Below are 19079 nucleotides of genomic sequence, written 5' to 3'. Positions count from 1 at the left end.
ATCAAAAAAAAAAAAAAAAAAAAAAAAAAAGCACGTAAATTATAGTAGAATTGATATGCCACTCTATTTTCAGTACTAATACTGGTGAAATGTTTTTTCAGATTGGAGGCTTTGAAAATTGTTTACTTGCTTATACTAAAGGTATACTCCAATAGAAACTTCTTCACTATTACAGTAGTTACAAGAGGGTCAGATAAGCAGTTCCACCCATCTCTTTTTAGCTGGCTGCTGCTTTCCAGATTAATAAGCGACATCTACATGTGTGTGGGTGCCCAGGCTTGGCATTGTGACATTTCCAACTAATAAGGACCAGCCCAGCAGCTGCTGGATTCATTGTCTTTAATGTCTGAGGCCATCTGTTTCCTGTCCAAGCCAACAATTGCTAATAGATTAGCAAGGCATAGGAAAATGACTGACCACCTTTCTGGGTTTCCCTCTATTCTGTCTATTTTTTTGGGTTTACAATTAAATCAATTGTTTACTCTTTGGAGCCTGTTTATAATTTAAATTTGCCTACTCAATGTATATACGCACAAATGTGTTGCCGACCATGTATTCCGTAAAATAGGCCTTAATTGCTGTGCCATAAGTGTCTCACAGACAAACTTAAAGTGAAATTAAAGCTTTTTTTCTTTTTTAGCTAAAACCTAGCAGAAGATCACTCCACCCAGTGGTGCCTTCTCCTCAGCTGGGTCTTCATAGATCCAGGGCATGTCTAGAAATGCTCATGATCGCCAAAATCTAGGTTTGAGTATACTGCCTCTGGGAAACTCATCTTGTTTGCGGGACATGATATGGGATTATGTGAATTTAGGCAGATTTTGTGCTATTATTCTCCACTCTTAGAAGTAGTTATAAAGCAGTTTTTTGCTGTGTTTGGAAAAAATGTAAAGACAGCAGCTACAAATACTGTTGGAAACTCACCTGTCAAGGGTTCCAATGTCATGCTCACCTGAACCGCTTCTTCGCTGGTCTTTGGGTCTCCGGAACTGTCATGTTTACTGTGGGCAACCAACTACAATTCCTTGTGGCTTCACAGCCAGCTGCCAATTGCACATTAATGAGTTGTGCTGTGCTGCGCCTTGTGAATGGTCCCGCAGCCTTCTGGGGGTCCTTTGATGTGCTCCAGAAGGTGGGGAGGAGAGAGAGAAGAACTTCTGGTGGATTGTCGTGATAATCTGACCAGAAGTGGGAACGACCTGTCAAACCAGGAACCCCCCCCCCCCCTTAAAAAAAAAAGTGCTAAAAACAGAAGAGGGGGGAGGAGGGCATACATTAGTACAATTTTAGATGCAAGCTGGAATAATCATTTGTATACTGACTTGCTCACTGAACAGGCATGTGGGACAATAACTGAGCGTGCTAATAAGTTGATTAGGCACCAGGCATGGCACTTTTCCACTTATGAGAGTGTGGAAGGACTTAAAGCGGAACTTCACTCTCTCAATCAACATTGAATATTTTTAATCCTTATGCTACTAGCATTAGTAAATGGGTAGAGGAGTATATTATATTTACTTGTTTTAAACTTTTTTTTACTTCTTGGTTTCCAGGCCTAGGCAAATTATGTCATACATCCCAGGAGTCTTCATGGGAGGAGGGGTTTTCTCAGCTAAGCAAACTCTCCTGCCTGCATGCCAGAGCTAAGGGCAGATTGATTCCATGAAGTAAATGCTGCATGAATAATCTGCCCGTTCTCAAGATGGCCATGGCCTAAAATACTAGGGGGAATGTTTTTCAAAGTGATTTCTTAGCAAAATAAAGCATGGAGAAATGGATGGGCGAGTTAGCTTTGAATACTAAAAATGTATTACATTTTGTTTTTGGTTTGTGGTACTCAGGTGCAGTGTAGTTCCACTTTAATAGAATCTCTAGGTAGGGATGCAGGTGTATGTCCAAGCAATAGTTGGATAGAAGGGTTACTTGCTAATCTTGTTGCTATAGCTTTGCCTTAACCACTTGCCAACCAGCTGCCGTCATATACTGCGGCAGGTTGGCACGTTCCCGCGAACCGTCGTAGCTGTGCGTCGGCCCTTTAAGCGGGAAAAGCAGGTGGGCGCACGCTGCCGGAAGGGTGCGGAGGTCCGGATGCGCATGGCCAGTGGTCACCATGATCGCCGGCCACGCGCGATCACGGGCACGAGAGTCAGAACAGGGACGTGTGTGTGTAAACACACAAATCCCTGTTCTGTGATTTCAGCAACAGTAGCCATGAATAAACTAAGCAAAGTGTTTTATGAGTAGGTGTCTTTTAGAACCATTTTAACACCTTGAAAATTCTTTCTGGATGGGTCTGTGTATAAGTTTGCCCACTATCGCGTAGAGTACCTCATATATCATGTTATATCTATCTAGGTGATGTTACATAGATTGGCCTGTCCTTTGAGTATACTGGATTGCAGTGTCTTAATATCCGGAAAATTATTTTGTTCGTTTCTGCTCATATATATCTTTGAACGTCAGCTACAGTTTAAATCCTTCTAACGGTTAAAGAGTTAAGCTGACATAGCGCCTCCTCTGGGAAACCCTGTGCGCAGTGACTGATTATTTGGACAGAATGCATAGTAATTTTTGCCAGCTCTTTTGACACAAGCCTATAATAAGCAATGCTGCTCATGAAAAGATCAAGGTGCATTCTCTTCTTAAATAATAAAATAAATAAAAAGATCAGTGACAGCTTTGATTTGAAATCTGGCATGCTGCCTTAGAGGCCTTGTTAAGTTCAGTAGTAAGTTTTGAACAAAAATGTATGTAGGTTAACTTACGCCCTCAAGCTTTTTTTCCCCTCAAAAAGCTTTGTGCATTTTATTCTTCCCAAATTTTAACCTCTTCACTAAAGTGTTTGAGTTCTGGGATTGAATGATTGATGTCTCGAAATGCTAGCGGAGGGTTCATGCTGCTGGCTACAGACAGTGCTTTAGCAATATTAAATTAAAAGAAAATACCCACTTTCAGCCGCTGGGGTTTCTGAGGCTGCCCTAAAACATGCTTTTGTCAAAATTTATTTTACATTAATTTGTACAGGAATCATACAAATATTTCTAAACCGTGCAATTTTTTTTAAGAGACAGTTCATTTGAAATTAAATTATTTTGACATGCTTTTTTTAGTATTTAGAGCAGGTAGATAAATCTTTGGATAAAAAAATAAAAAAATAAAATCTCAGACTTCTATGGTGATGTCAGATAGTCTGTGTACCTGTGATGCCATTTTCAGTCTGTGGAGTACTAGGACAAGGTCACAGCTGAAGGTTTGTGTATGACTTTTTAAAGGGCTATCTCGGCACAGAAACCATTTCCCGTATGATGCCTGCATGCAGTTCATTGTGCTGAAAGGTGCCTGGCTTACTTGGAAAAGAAAGGCTGTTTTACAGAAAAATCACAGGTCCAGGTTGATGAGTAACGTGACTCTTCCTGATCTCCTAATGTTATTGACTGCAGAAGTGAGGGGCTGACCACCTATAAAAAAAGTTAAGTGCTGGTATAGGACTCAATAAGTTCTAGCTGAGCTATTCCCTACAAACGGACCGATGTTGACACATGCGGGCATTATTCTTCAAATTTTTTGGGAGTGCCCCAAGCTTTGCTCTTTTTGGCAGCTCATACTCCAACTTATTCATAAATTTATAGGTATCTTCTTGCTGGATAATCCTGCTGCAGTTCTACTCAACCTCATCACTCTTTCTAGGAAGAGGTATCACAAATCCCTTCTTAAACATCTCCTAAATGCTACTTGGGCCTGTATTCCATGTATGTGGAAACAACAATCTGCTCCAACGGTGGCTCAGTGACTCGCAAGAGTGAATTACATCGAACAGATGGAGGACCTGACCTCCGCTCTTCTGGACAAATCTGAGGAACATGCTTCTCTGATGAATACCTCCAATACACCTCACAAGTGGACATCATTTGAATGCTCTGTTGACCACCTGATACTGGTTACTCCTGCTCCCCCAGTTTTGAGCCTTTTCCCCAACCCCAATCTCCTCCTCCTTTTTTTTTCTCTTCTTCCAACCCCCCCTTCTTTTTCCTTCTTCTCCATTAATAAATTTAAATCCTGGGGTGCACAGAAATCAGCTGGACCCCCCTATATCAGACTTCCTCGCTACAATCTTCTCTCTATTCAAAGGTTACCCCATATGACCTTGTTCCACCTTTGGTAATTTCTTCCAAGAACGGAGGGGAACTCTCCCAGTGTATAGGGATTGCGCCCAAACTGTCACTATGGACGGTGTCATTTTGCCTTCAACTGCATAATCGACACCATCTGTTGAATTATTGTGTACATACTGTTGCACATTCCGATGGCTGTTTATTTGACCTATTTTACATACACCTTGCAATGGCACCCTGGCGTTTCAGATCTGACTTAAGCATTATGTAACCTGTTGCAATTTGTGTGAATTCTAAGTTCTATTGTATCGGTTGCACGCCATTAAATAAAAAGTAAAAAAGAAAAAAAGAAAGTGATGGGGCCAAGATGGAGTTAAGGAAAGCAGAAAGGGGCAGGCTGTGGATCAGCTAGAGAGAGACCTGGTAGATTTTTTTCCTCAAATACAGTTGAGGTTTTTAGGCTGATCTATCATACAGTAGGTGGCCACCTGTAGCCGTTTCAGGCTCAAACGTGCTTTAAAATATGAAAAAAAAACAAAAACACGTACTACATCTCTGCAATACCTGCACATTTCCCCAAATTTTGTCTCTTTTAAGAACACTACAGGTACAGAAAAATACTTGTTAATCCCGAAATGCAATGATCTCCTAACTTCCTATTTAAGCTGACAATGTTGACTCTGCTTTGTTGAATTCCGAAGCAGTGTATTCAGCCATTTTCAGCTCTGTCTAACTGGACTAAAAAAACAGCGTTCCCATTTTATGATGGGGGGGTGTGTTTATAGTCCAGGGGAGTGAAATGGACAAGACTGACAGCATTGTTTTGGATTTCAGTGCAGCAGAGTGCTGTGTTGTCAGCTTAAACGGGAAGTTAGAAGCATACAGGATTGTTGCCAGGATTAACAAGTATTTTGCTGTATTTGCAGCTTTCTTTTAACTGGTTGAAACATAGGAAAGGCATGAATGTATTGCAGAGTAGTGTTTTTTTTTTTTTTTTTTTTGCTTGTTTTTTTCTTTGCCCAGACTTACACTTTTAAGAACAGGAAATTCTATTGTATTCTTGCTTGCTAAAACTGACATTTTCTAGAACAATAAAGCAGTACTTTTTAAAATCAATTGTTTTCACACAGGATAAATTATTTGCATAGCTACAGTTCATCATTCATTAAAGCTTTCTAGAATGTCCAAACAAAGCTTGAGCGATCACCTTAATGTGATAGATGACTATGTTTATCAGTTTAAAAATTTTGCATATGTCATTGGATTGCTTGGGCCGAAAACGTCAAAGCTGTCATTAGGAACAGCTACCTGGAAAAATTACAAATACTCATTGTACCACTGACAAAAACTCTTAGCTTAGATAAATATTATTTACACTTTACAGTTTCTGACGTTCCATGGTTTTGCAAGGGAAAAATAAGTTAAAGATTTGTTTATTCTGAAATGCACATTTAATGCACAATTGAACTTTTCAAATAAATCCAGCTAAATTCATTCCAGATGCATGAAAACAAAAAGGTGGGCAAGGTTTTAGTGCTCTTTCAAACAGGCAGTAATGGTTAAGCTGGCCCTAGATGGATCGAAATTTGGCTGGTTCAGCAGGGATCGCCTGAATTTTGATCCATCTATGGCCGTTACAATTAGATCAACTTCTCACGAACAGGCTTGTTGAAATATTTTTTTTCGATCAGCACTGCAGCCAACAGGCTGCGGAGATTATCAGTTTATTCTGACAAAGGAGGTGCCCCTGCTGTACTATTGTATTCTAACAGCGGGGAATCCTCCTCTGGAGGATGGGGGCATCCGTTCACTTGGCCGGTTGAAAAAAAAAACAGATCCATGTATGGCTAGCTTTACTACCTTTTCAGAGGGTGGTATAGTAACAGCTGACGTGTTCAGGAGGTGCTACTACTTTTCGTTTTGTTTTTTCCTTTTTTTTTTTATTAACCACTTGCTGACCACCCCATAGCAGATTTACTGCTACAGGGCGGCCGCGCTTTGCAGAATCATGTATATATACATGAACTAGCACTTCTGGGTATCGGGCACGCCATCGCCGATTCGCTCTCACTGTCATTTTACATAGCGGGAGCTGATCAGCGGGTCCCACAGACCCTATGTCCACTGGCACCCGCTGATCGTTATGTACACAGGCAGAGCGGCGATATGCGTAAGTAAACAAGCCAGATTGCAGTTCTGTCAGTACAGAAGGCATGGATCCTGTGTTTCTGTAAAGCAGAAACACCGATCCATGCCTTCCACTAGTAAAAGCACCTCCCCCACTACACTGAAACTTTATTTAGGCACACATTTAACCCTTTGATTGCCCTGATGTTAACCCCTTCCCTGCCAATGTCATTAGTACAGTGACAGTGCATATTTTTAGCACTGATCGCTATAGTCTTGTCACTGGCTCCCAAAGAAGTGTCAGTGTCCGATTTGTCTGCCGCAATATCTCAGTCCTGCTAGAAGTTCCTAAAAGCTGCCATTACTAGTAAAAAAAAAAATATATATATATATATATATATAGATATATATATATATATATCTCTATAGATATATACCTATAGAGATATATATATATATATATATATCTATAGAGATATATATATATTCCATAGTTTGTAGATGCTATAACTTTTGCGCAAACCAATCAATATACACTTATTGAGATTTTCTTTTTATTAAAAATATGTTGCAGAATACATATCGACCTAAACTGATGAACAAATTAGATTTTTTTTTTTTACATTTTTTTATTGGATGTGCTTTATAGCAGAAAGTAATATTAATATATATATATATATATATATATATATATATATATATATATATATATATATATATATATATATATACACAATTTGTTTTCAAAATGATCGTTCTTTGTTTATAGCACAAAAAATAAAAACCACAGATGATCAAATACCACCAAAAGAAAGCTCTATTTGTGGGGAAAAAAGACAGAAATTTTATTTAGATACATTGTCGCACGACCGCGCAATTGTCAAAGTAACGCAGTGCTGTATCGCAAAAAATGGCTTGGTCAGGATGGGGTGTAAATCTTCCGGAGGTCAAGTGGTTAATTGGCAAGCAGCAATTTTATATTGGAGGACTGCACCTCAACTTCGAGTTAAGTATTTGGCTTGCGGTGCAGGCCCATTGATCTCCGGGAACGGGTTTGACAGGCATTGCAGCCTAAGTTAAAATTGGCACAGTCATGAAGCAAAGCATCAAAGCCATGGAATGTGAACAGCCCTGTCAGGTTGTAATGTTAGAACCCTGATCGGCATCCAGGGTGCAGTAATACCACAGCTCAGCCACCTGCTTTTACTCTGCCCTTTGCAGAAGTCTGACAAGCCCCCCGACGAGTCCGAGTCACACTCTTCAATCAGTAGGAAGCATGAGCTTTGCTGATTGCACAGCTATAGCTGTGACTCAGTAGGGGTTTGTCTCCGCAAAGAGATCATTGCTTCTCCTCTTCAAGACTCCTCTACAGCATACTGGCAGAGGATAGGCTGTAAAACATTGGCCATTTGTTTAGTCCACCTGGGATGTCTGTAACTGCTTAAAACTGAAATTGTTTAGTATAGATGTAATTGTTGACATGAAAAAATGTGCAATCGTTTTAACGCTGGTTTATTTCTATTAAAGGTAATTACTCAAGGCCACCTTCATATTCTGGTGTACCGAACACAAATTACAATGGTCCAGGCCCCGGAATAAATGTGAACACCAACAGCCAGATGCACGGACAAGGACCCAGTGGCTCTATTAACATGGGCAGAATGCCAGTTAGCTCAGTGCAAAGCAGACCATATCCTGGAAACATGGGAAATATGACCCCCATTTCCCCTGGCATGTCACAACAGGGTGCTCCAGGGATGGGACCACCCATACCTTCTGTAAACCGCAAGGCGCAGGAGGCAGCAGCTGCAGTGATGCAGGCAGCGGCTAACTCTGCTCAAAACAGGTATGTTTGCGTAAATGAACACCTGTTCTACACGTTGTGTCACATGTATGTGCATGGGGTGTTAGGATTATTAAGTTCATGTCACTCCAGTATATTTGTAGCAGTGATTACCAGCAGCCAGAAAGCTCTGATTATTTTATCTTGCAAATTGTAGCTGGCTATGGAGGTGCGGCAGTAACTGGCCACATAACTTGCTGGTGTGCCATGCTCATCAGCATCTGTAATGGATAACATGAGTAGCTACTTAAGCAGGGGATTCTGTAGCTAGCTCCAAACATTACAAAAGACTCTATAAAAAGCTTAAATTGCTGTGATGCAAACTGTTGATTGGTTAAGCTGCAGAAATCCTGTTATGTATTTTCATGTCATGTTGTCAATAAAAAATAAAAAAAATTGAAGTTACAACAGGTACAAAATGGTTGACCAAGGCTTCACATCAAGTAAAAGTGTGTGCGAATACACACATCAATGTTCAAGCTCACTTTAAGTATATATTCCCTTATTTAACGTGGTTGTAAAGGCTCAAGGTTTCTTACGTAAATGCATTCTATGCATGAAGGTAAAAAACTTTCCTCCCAGCCCCACAATACTTACCTGAGCCAGCGATGTGCCAGAGAGCAGCAGCTCTTTGGAGTCTCTGCCGCCTCATTGGCTTCTGTCAATCACAGCTACGTACTGTCAATCACAGCCAGTGAGCCAGAAAGGAGAGAGCAGAGGGTGGAGGCCAAGCAGCTTTCTGTGTCTAAAAGGACAGACAGAGCAGCGGCTCAGGAGATAGCCTGCTCGGGTGCCTCCATAGTAAGCTGCTTGCTATGGGGGCACTCAGCAGGAGGGAGGGGCCAGGCATGCCACCAGGACCCGAGAAGAAGCAGATCAGGGTTGCTCTGTGCATAACAATTGCACAGAGGAGGTACGTATGACATGTTTGTTATTTAAAAAAATAAATTAGCCTTTAGTATCACTTTAAGCGAGTTGCAGTTTTTATAGTCTGACGTTCAAAAATTACAGTGGGGATCCACTTTATTTTATGTGTTGAGCACATATTTTCAGGTGGTGTTGGAGTTTTTACCCTATAATCATATTGATGTGACATATTTACTTTTCCATCTGTTTGGTAGAATAGAGATTTGAAGCTAAGCCACTAGAGGCAGGCAGGGCCAGCACTACCAAAAGGCAGCTTAAGCAGTCGCCTTAGGGTGACAGGATAAGGGGGGGGCGGTAAAATCCGACTCCCCAGCCACTTGCAGGGGATTCAGATTTTTACAATGCGGCAGGCGTGTTTTCCCCCTTCATCTTCCAGGACAGTTACTTAGAGAGATGATTGGCTCCTCCCTCTACAGGAAACACAGATCAGACCTGTTTTGATTTTAAAGGCCCTCCCCTTCCTCTGACCCTCAGTTGTTTTGTGTTTGCAGACCCTCCAGGAGTACACACCGAAACTTTGTTTTTTTTCTATAGGTCTGGTAAACTCCGGTTGCTGTATTTTCTTTTCTTTCTTTTCTTTGCCTAAAGGGTTGGTGCATTACTTGCCTTAATATTTTAAGAGGCAACTTCCACATCCCAGTGTCTTTCAGGCCTTGAGTGCGTATTGCCATGGTGGACTTAGGTGAGGAGAATTGGTGGGAGAGCTGCATACTAAAATTCCGCTCTCTGCATCAAAATGGCGTCAGATGACGCACTTCCGGTGACGTGGCAAGATGGCGCCAGAACCGGAAGTGTCGTGATGTACTTCCGGAGGCCGGATCTCCTTTTCTGGGCTGGCCATGTTAGGGCGTGCTGACTGGGGAACTGCTGCCAATAGCTCTGCCTGGAGTACAGTGCCTGTTTTTGGCCTAGCGGTGCTATATTGCTGGGTCAGCACTTCATTATAGTGTCCCTCACCAAGGTTGGCAGTGGGGGATTTTTCTGTGGAACACAGAGGACCTCCCTATAGATGGACCACCTGCTCAAGCCGATCCAGTGGCTGCATCCAGTTCCAGTGTAACCCTCAAGGTATGTGCCTTTCCTAATGCTATGGATGATAGCCATTAGGGCCAGTGGTATTTGTTTGTATCGCATTCAGTAAAAGTTTGTCCTTATATGCTTTTGCTCTCTGTTTTCTCCTAGACTTTAGGTAAAAGTGTTGGAACTGTAGGTCCAGGCTGCCTGATAGCTGCTAAGCGCTAGTGGCAGGGCCTGAATCTGTTTCCTCTTTATAGGAGCAGGTTTAGATCCTTCCACTTCAAAGTAGCCATTAGCTCTGGTAGATTACTCTTTCTGGTTGTAGAAATTGATGAATTTTTAAAAGCTGTCTATACTTGTGAACAGGTTGAGGCCATAGCTTTCTTCCTGGGTCTAGCCTTGGCTTCCACATATATTGCTAGGAATCTAGAGGTTTGAATCCAGAGGCTGAATGGCTTATTTTCCTTTGACATTCCTGTTGAGGTCAGGGAATCTTTCCCCCCTGGTCACCAAATCTGTGGCATTTCTGAATCCTGGGAGGGGGACCTTACTTCTAAAAATAATTTGTGCGGACTTCCTTTTTAGGATAAGCTATTGTTCGGTTCTACCCCATGGGAAGTCCTGGCCCATTTCTCAGAGAAAAATAAGCGTTTCCTTCCCAGAGGAATAATCCTCAGGGTAAGAGCCCCTTTTTTTGGTTTCCAAATCAAATCCAATTTTATATCGGTTGTTCAACTGACCTAAATAAAGTGGGTGTTCAATAAAGATAAATCAAAAAGGGGGCACTGCTTGCTCCTTTAGCCCCTACCAAAAGGTTGCAGTGATGGCAGACTAGTGGTATGAGGAAGGTTGACCTGGTTTGCCAAACAATGGGCAGAGGTCACCAAAAATCCCTTTATTCTCCAGATTATAAGAGAGGACTACAGGTTAGAATTTAGACTTTCCCCAGGCCTGGGGGGGGGGGTTCTCACCCGTCTACCCAGGGATCAGTGAAGAAAGCAGGCCATATTAGACCTGATTTCTCTTTGCGAATCTGAGCAAATGGTTTCTTCAGTTTCTGAGAATCAAAAATTTCAGGTTGCTACTTTCTTGTAAAGTAACCTTCTGGCAAATTTTGGATGTTCATCAACTTAGGTGTTCTGAACAGATTTTTGGTTTAGAGCTGATTCCTTATGAAAAGCATTTATTTGGTCAGAAATCTGTTGCTACCAGAAGTATTCATGTTAACTCTGGACCTTCCGGACACTTGTCTTCATGTGCCAGTTTGCTAGGGTCATCAGACATTTCTGAGATTCTCTCAGAGAACAGACCACGCTATTGGCAGTTCAGGGCCCTACCATTTGGTTCCTCAGCAGGCCCGGGATTTGTCACAAAAATCATAACCAAGATCATGACCTATTTATAAATGCAAAGATCTCAATCGTTCCTTATCTGGAAGATTTCTTGATCTTCACAGCTGTTGCTGCAGACTTTATAAGAGGTAGGCTGGAAGATTCATCTAGAAAAATGGTGTCCAGTTCCTTCCCAGAGTCTATGCTTTTTGGGGTTGCCCGATAGACACAACCAAAAGATCTTTCATCCAGTACAAAAAAATATCTAAAATAATTTTCTCTGGGGGATTTCAGGATGCTCCCACAAGCCTTTATTTGCCAACTTATGCACTTATTAGGTTTGATGACAGCAGTAATCCTAGGGGTATCGTGGGCTCAATTACATTCCAGGCCCCTTCAATCTTTTCTTCTCAGTAATGAGGAATACGGGAAGAGCTCCTTGAATCAGATCATTCAACTTCTGGGCAGAGACTCTCTCGGACTGTCCTGGTGGGAGCTTCCAGACCATCTGCAGAGAGAGAAACCTTGGGCACAGTGTTCCTCAGTAAAAGTTACCACCAACACCAGTCTGTGGGGTTGGGGAGCTCACTCGGAGGACTGGCAGGCTCAGGGAGCCAGACAGCCAGAGAATGCAGCCCAGTGATCCAATTTCAGAGAGCTCCTTGCAGTAGGGAGGACATTCATAGCTCAGGAGCCTAGGATCCAAGCAGATAAGTTATTGGTCTTTTCACACAATGCCATGGCATACTTTAACAAGCAAGGGGGCACCTGCTCAAATGTTCTTTTATCCCTAAGCGAGCAGCCTCTAGGCTGGGCAGAAGACAGTATTGCTTAGATCAGGGTGGTTCACATCAGTTACACTGCAAATATTCTAGCAGACTATCTGAATCGAGTATCAGCAGCAGCAAATGGGAGAAATTTTCCAAGAGATCACTCAAAGATGGGGTGTACCTGTAGTGGATCTTTTTGCACCCTGTCTAAACAGGAAGCTTCCAGACCTTTTTTCTCGCTAGAAAGACAGACGGAAGCTTTAGGGACAGGTGCGCTGACTTTCCCATGGAAGTTCGGTCTTGCATATGCCTTCCCGCAGTTTGCGCTGTTGCCTCTGGTAATCCAGAGGTTTGTTCAAGCAGAAGTAATCCTGATAGCTCCATTGAGGCCCAGGAGGAGTTGGCTCTCAACACTGAGAACACTTTCAACAGCTTTCCCCTGGTCCCTGCCAGATTGAAAGAACCTTCTCCGACAAGGGCCAGTACTCCACCCAAACCTTCTGATTTACCGTTTGACGGCTTGAAAGCTGAGTGGCGCATTTTACAACTGAAAGAGTATTCAGAAAAAGTTTTAGTACGATTTTATTCAGCCATAAGTTGCTTGAAAGACAAATTTACTGAAGATTTGGAAGACCTTTGTTTCCTGGCAAAAGAGAGCTGGGTTTGGCTTTTTTACTATCCCCTGTATACTGCATTTTTTACAGGAGGGAGTAGGAAAGGGCCTTTTTTTGTTAGCATCTTTAAGATTCAGGTTGCCGTCTTGTCACTTTTCTTGGATGGCAGGCTAGCCGAGGAGCTATTGATGAAAAACGTTCTCTTAGAAAGACCTAGACGTACACCCAGATTAATTAGGCAGATTATCCCTTGGGACCAGTCTTTGGTTTTGAACGCTCTTACTAGAGCTCCCTTTGAACCCTTAAATAAGGCTTCCTTAGGATTGGTAACTATGTAGACTACCTTCCTTTAGCCATTTCTTTGGTGAGAAGGATTTCTGACTTGAAATCCCTCTCTTGTAAAGACCCTTTCTTGAGAATTTGGAGGATAGGGTGGTTATTAAACCTGACTCTTTGTACTTGCCTAAAGTCTCTTCCAGTTTTCACAGGTTACAAGAAGTAGTTTTTCCTAGCCTTTGTACCTCCCCCAGGTATTCGGAGGAGGAAAGATTTAAGTTTCTGGATATGAAAAGATGTCTACTACATTACTTGGGATTTCCTAAACTCACTAGAAATCTCTTTCAGCTACTAGTTTCCTTTAGTGGTCCCAGGAATGGGAATAAGGGCTCCATCTACAGATGGATTAAGGAAACAATTTATGAGGCTTACAGGTCTTCAGGTCAGGCCCCTCCTACCAGAGTTAGGGCTCATTTTGCAAGATCCTTGGCCGCATCGTGGGCATAAAGAGCAGGAGCATTGTTGGAAATGATCTCCAAAGCTGCTGTCTGGTGCTCCTCTCATGCCTTCATTAAGCATTATCCAGATACTCTCCAGCCAGGACCTCTCCTTTGCAAGGAAAGTACTACAGGCTGTCGTCCTTCCCTAAGATAAAGAATCTTGCTTATCCTCTCCAAGTAGCTGTCCTGGAAGATGAAGGGGGAAAACCCCCATTAGACTTACTCGTAATGGTATTTCCATGAATCTTCCAGGGCAGTATCGGATTCCCACCCTATTTTGGCACTGGTTCTTTTATTTAACTTATTTAAGTGGTGGTGATTTAGAGAGATTGTTATTCCTCTGCCTTATGCACATTGGTGGAGGTTTACTTGATCTTCAAAACAACTGAGGGTCAGAGGAAGGGGAGGGCCTTTTAAATCATGTCTGATTTATGTTTCCTTTAGGGGGCAGAGCCAATCATGTCTCCAAGTAGCTGTCCTGGAAGATTCATGGAAATACTGTTACAGGTAAGTCTAACGGGGGGTTTTGTTTTTTTTTTACACACTCCCGGCCTCTATAGCGGCAAAGTGTGTGTGTACTTTAGTAAAGCCAATTGTCAGCTTTCATGTGAAAGTGATACAAGCAGCTATGAAGCTCCCTAGCACTTCCACCTCCGCCACTATGTGCCACCCCCCACATGCCCCCCTGCCATGTTCACTGGGCTCTGCTGTCCTACCTGTGGGCCCGGTGCTGTCATGACTGTTTGTTGCTGGGAAGGGCGGCAGGAGCTCAGTGGACCTCCTTCTGCTCAGCCTCCCCCCTGTACACAGACCAGACAGTGACGTATATGACATGACTTCCTGGTCCGGAGCTGCCATTTTCTGGAATCAGTGTTGGGGAAGCAGCTGATGGAACATGGTTTGGGTTCCATCAGGGCTATTGGTCCCCTATGTGGTGGCAATAAAAATTATGTAAAATAATAATACAGCAAAAATGTTTTAATTATAAAAATGTTAAACATAAACATTGTAAACATAAAAAAAATTTAATTACCAAGATTTTATTCTCTAGGGTGTCTGCTTTAAAAAAAAAAACACACACACATATTTTGGTGGTTTTAAGTAATCTTCAGGCCTAAAAGAAACACATTTGTAAAAGATTAATACAGATTAATCATATTGTTTATTTCAAACTGACCTATTTTACATGTTTCTCAAAAAAAAAGGAATGCTTAGTGCATTTGCCCCTTAATGTGTCCCCTGCAGTAGACATAATGTTAATATTGTTAATATATCTGCAGTTCTAGACCTTTTGATGAGATAAATTTAATTCCAAGGATTACTTATAATTAGTTTGAAGTACTTTGTAAATGATGCACACCAATAGGGTTATAGAATTTTGGGGGATGTGACGTTTTGAGCCAGTCATCGCCCACCATGTCAATAAAATTGTATATTTTGTAGTCATGAATATATTTGTTTGCACAGCTTGTTTGGCCTTTTCAACATCCTCTCTAAAGCAATGCTAACATAGTGGCCAAAATAACCTCCTCTGCATGTAAGCAGCAGAACGAGGCCAAAATAAGCTGCACGAAGATGTTTATTCTGTGGCAGGAAAATTCATGTTGTATTCCAAAAATTCTCAGCTGAGGCATTGAATCACAAGACATGTTAATGGCATTTACATTGCTAGGCTTTCTAACGGCTTATTTGAATTCACTTTCTTAATAATGATATTATGAATACTTTACTTTTGTCATAATTTTTTATCTTGTGAAAAAGGTAGGTAGCTAAACCTTATTTCCATTAATCCAGAACATAACCCGGATAGAAATTTAGTTAATCAGATAGTCAGCAAATAGTACCTGTTGTTGGAAATTTTGGGTGTTTTCTGTCTGGAAAAAAATATTGTAGTGCGCAGCCAACGTGGAAACAAAATCAAATGTTGACAGTTGGGTAAAAGGAGGGAAAGCAGTTAAAGGACCTTGATCGCTAAAATATTGTATTTTAACCATTAACAGTTTAAGTCTATTCAAACCCAAAAGCAAAAAAGTTTTCAATTACCAGTCCTTGGAGGTGGTATCTCTTTCAGTTTCCATTTTTCAAGCAAGGAATATTTTCAGCAACTACAGAAAATATCTGTTGATCTTAACAGAAATGCAATGTTCTTGCCACTTCATCTGTGCAACAAAGCAAAACAATCTTATCTTATGTAAACTACCAGTCCCATCAATCCACTGTAATCAAGCAAAGGCAGACGTCTTTGAAGTCTATCCCGTGTGACAACCATGACTGACTTCCATAGATGTAGTGGAAGTATGAGCATAGCAACCCAAAGACAGGAAGTGTATTATTCACAGAATTGCCAGGTAACATTGAGTGGAAAAAAACACCCTTCTTTAAGCACTGGTATGCAGAAATATATTAATTTTTTAGATATACTGTACATAATCTATGTAATAATAATATTACAAGTACTCAGAGTGAGAATGACAGGGGTTAGAAAAAACTAGAACAGTTCCAGGGGTGCTTTTGCAGTCAGCATGTATATGTGGGGAAAAAACATAAATGAATATGAAGTAAAAAAAAAAAAAAAAAAAAAAAAGGAATTTCTATAGAGGAAAAATTACCAGCTGTGTTTTTTTTTTTTTTTTTTTTTTTTTTTTACCCGTTCTGTAGGCAATAATCTGTAGTAAATTATTACTAGAATCAACAATAGCTAGATCAAGATTTTACTGAATTTTTTGAAACTGTTGCAACACAAATGATTCTTCTCTTTGCCATTGTTATATAAAAGAAAACAAATAGTGTGATCATTCTTAAAAGACCTACAATTTGCAGTAGTATAATAGCCATTATCTTTAAGAAGCTTTTTAGGTAAGCTGTACATTCATGGTATAGGTTACTTTTTTCCCTTTGGATCCCTTTACTATATTTTGTTAAGTCTTTTGTTTGCATCGAAATAGTAATGTGATATTTTGCAACCTCAGCTATCCAAGTATGTGTTAAATTGTACAAATAAAACGCGACAGATAAATGGTGGCCCTCAGCAAAAAAATAGAGGAATCATTAATTTTTGCGCTTAGCTATACCTTTCCCTTACAAATTCTTTACAACAGAGGCTGAGAAATAGTTAGTCATAAACACTTATTAATGTCATTGCAAATAATATTCATTATATCTTTACCATAGAGAATGCATTTATTATTACTGTCTGTTGTGGCACATAAACAGGCACAAATTATTTTCTCTCTGGACTCTCTTCTCTCTTTTTTTCCTGAGGGCATTGTAGCAGTCAATGTAGATTGGGTTTCCACTGCAATTCGTGCTTAAATATTTCTTTCCCCTTTATTGAAAATATAAAAACAATGAGAACGTAGTGAACTATAGAGCGTTGTTTACAGTTACTTTATTTTATCTAACGAATTCTCACATGGACCCGGCATTAGTTGTATCAGCATTTCCCCATCAGAATAAGCAAAAAAAAGGCCATTTCCCATTGATACTGTAGATCACTGGTTCTCAACCCTGTCCTCAAGTTCCCCCAACAGGCCATGTTTTGGGAAGTTCTCTTAGATAAAATAGCTGTCCAGAATACCAAACCATTGACTCTGATTTAAAGCACCTGTGCAAAATAAAGGAAAACGTGAAAACATGGCCTGTTGGGGGTACTTGAGGATAGGGTTGAGAACCACTGCTGTAGATCTTACAAGAGCTTATATAAGCATTTGGGTTAACTAGGTGGTAATTATAAAATTCTGTAAAAAGTTTATCCTTTTTGTGTGCTACTTTAGCATACTGTGTGTGTCTAATTGGCTATAAATAATTAATACAAATTTTAAAGGGGTGAATTTACTAATATTAGAGAGTACACAATCTGGCACAGCTGTGCATGGTAGCCAATTCAGCTTCTAAGTTCAGCTTGTTCAAATAAGCTTTAATGATAAAACCTGAAAGCTGATTGGTTTCTATGCAGAGATGCAACCAGCTTCTGCACCCTCCAGTTTTATTAAATCAACCCCAAAGTATACCCCTTCAAATTCCATGTAATAATGTGTTTTATGCATGGACTTCTATTCCACTGAAAGTGTTTTATGCATGGACTTCTACTTCGTTGAAGTTGTAGGATACTCCTTGAAGGGCATTTTTACATGTTTGCTTAGTGGGAACACCTGTTCCCAGATCTCCAACACACTATCACAGTAGGCTACAACATGAGCATTGTGGTGCACTGCACTGCACAAAAAAAGATGTATATTGTTTTTTAAGGTCATTTCAATGTGAATGTGTTCCTTATAACACACCAACCCCAGGGAGTTATGAAGGGGGACCTAAAGCAAACATGGCCACTGGAAAAGGTTATCAAAATGATGCTGTATGCTCAGACAGGCACCTGGATTCTCCTGCATATATTTTCCAATTCTTCTAGAGCAGTGATATGCAGTTAGCAGACCTCCAGCTGTTGCAAAACTACAAGTCCCGTCATGCCTGTGGCTGTCAGCGTCTTGTTATGCCTCGTTTACTTGTAGTTCTGCAACAGCTGGAGGTCCGTTAATTGCATATCCCTGTTCTAGAGCATCCTGGATCTCTGAATAAGTTATTAAATATGGAGCCACTTCCTTGTCATCGACTCTGCCAGCTGCGCACCTTAGGCACCTGGACTGCATCTCCTGGTATACCTTTGATATAATTGGCAGTTTGGTGGACAGGGTGGAAGCTAAGTGGCCAGTGCTAACATCTCTGTTGGCCTACCATGAGGGAACCTTATGACATAGCCCAAAAATCCTGGTATCCTCCAGATGCTAAAAGCACTCACAGTGGCACAGTAGAAAATATGTTTATCGGTGTCACCAGGTCAACTGCACAGAGGCTTTACTTAACATTGCAATTCAGGAGCAGCATTGGGTATCATAGGATTTCATAATCTCTTTAAGTATACATTGCCACATTTCTGAATCTGTGCTCTGCCTGGGGTTCCATGATAAAACCCTAAAGAGTATTAAAAGTACATATTTTGAAATCATAACATTTTTATATGCTCGTTCTCAGTTACATGCACATAGGGCACAGCTTTATTCAAAATCTTGTCTCATGGATGCATATATAGATCATCCTTGTCCAAAGTGTCCAAAAACCCTTTTGCTTTCAATCAGGTATTTAAAATTAGTAGTGCTGGTGAAATTGTAAAATTGTGTTAAATGTTTGGAAAATACTACTCAAACTGTTTAAGACACAATGGCTTAAGCCTGGTACACACTATATTCATTTTTTTTGGGTTAAAAAGAAAACTGTCAGCTCCGGTCTGAGCCACTGTACTAACTATCCAATGTTGGTACAGAGATCTCCCCGCTGAGCTGTTGTGTCCTGCCAGGGGGATGCCCCCCACGCCAGAACACTCTGATTAATGCTCTCAGCCATTGTCTGAGAGCGCGGATCGGGACCCGGTCGGCTGCTGGTATTTCCAGCATGCAAGTCCGACAGAAGCTGGCCGAACGGACGGACTGGCTGGCATACACACAGGCCAAATGTCGGCCATTTTTTTTTTTTTGAACTGGACAATGTCTGCTGACATTCGGCCCGTGT

General features: G+C 41.0%; 1 protein-coding gene across 13 annotated transcripts in view; it reads left to right on the top strand.

Annotated features, from left to right (window-relative positions):
• Nucleotides 1-19079, top strand: part of ARID1B (AT-rich interaction domain 1B) — a 534317-nt gene that overhangs the window by 422504 nt on the left and 92734 nt on the right. For 12 of the 13 annotated variants that reach the window (XM_073627912.1, XM_073627919.1, XM_073627914.1 and 9 more), the window contains one exon: nt 7767-8085. In XM_073627912.1, the coding sequence (XP_073484013.1) occupies nt 7767-8085 (319 nt within the window). Of the gene's footprint in view, nt 1-7766; nt 8086-13961; nt 14025-19079 lie in introns of all 13 variants that reach the window. The other variant, XM_073627910.1, reaches the window with a different exon arrangement.

Source organism: Aquarana catesbeiana, linkage group LG04, assembly GCF_042186555.1.
Source record: "Aquarana catesbeiana isolate 2022-GZ linkage group LG04, ASM4218655v1, whole genome shotgun sequence".
NCBI lineage: Eukaryota > Metazoa > Chordata > Amphibia > Anura > Ranidae > Aquarana > Aquarana catesbeiana.
This window is presented reverse-complemented; position numbering and strand designations above follow the sequence as displayed.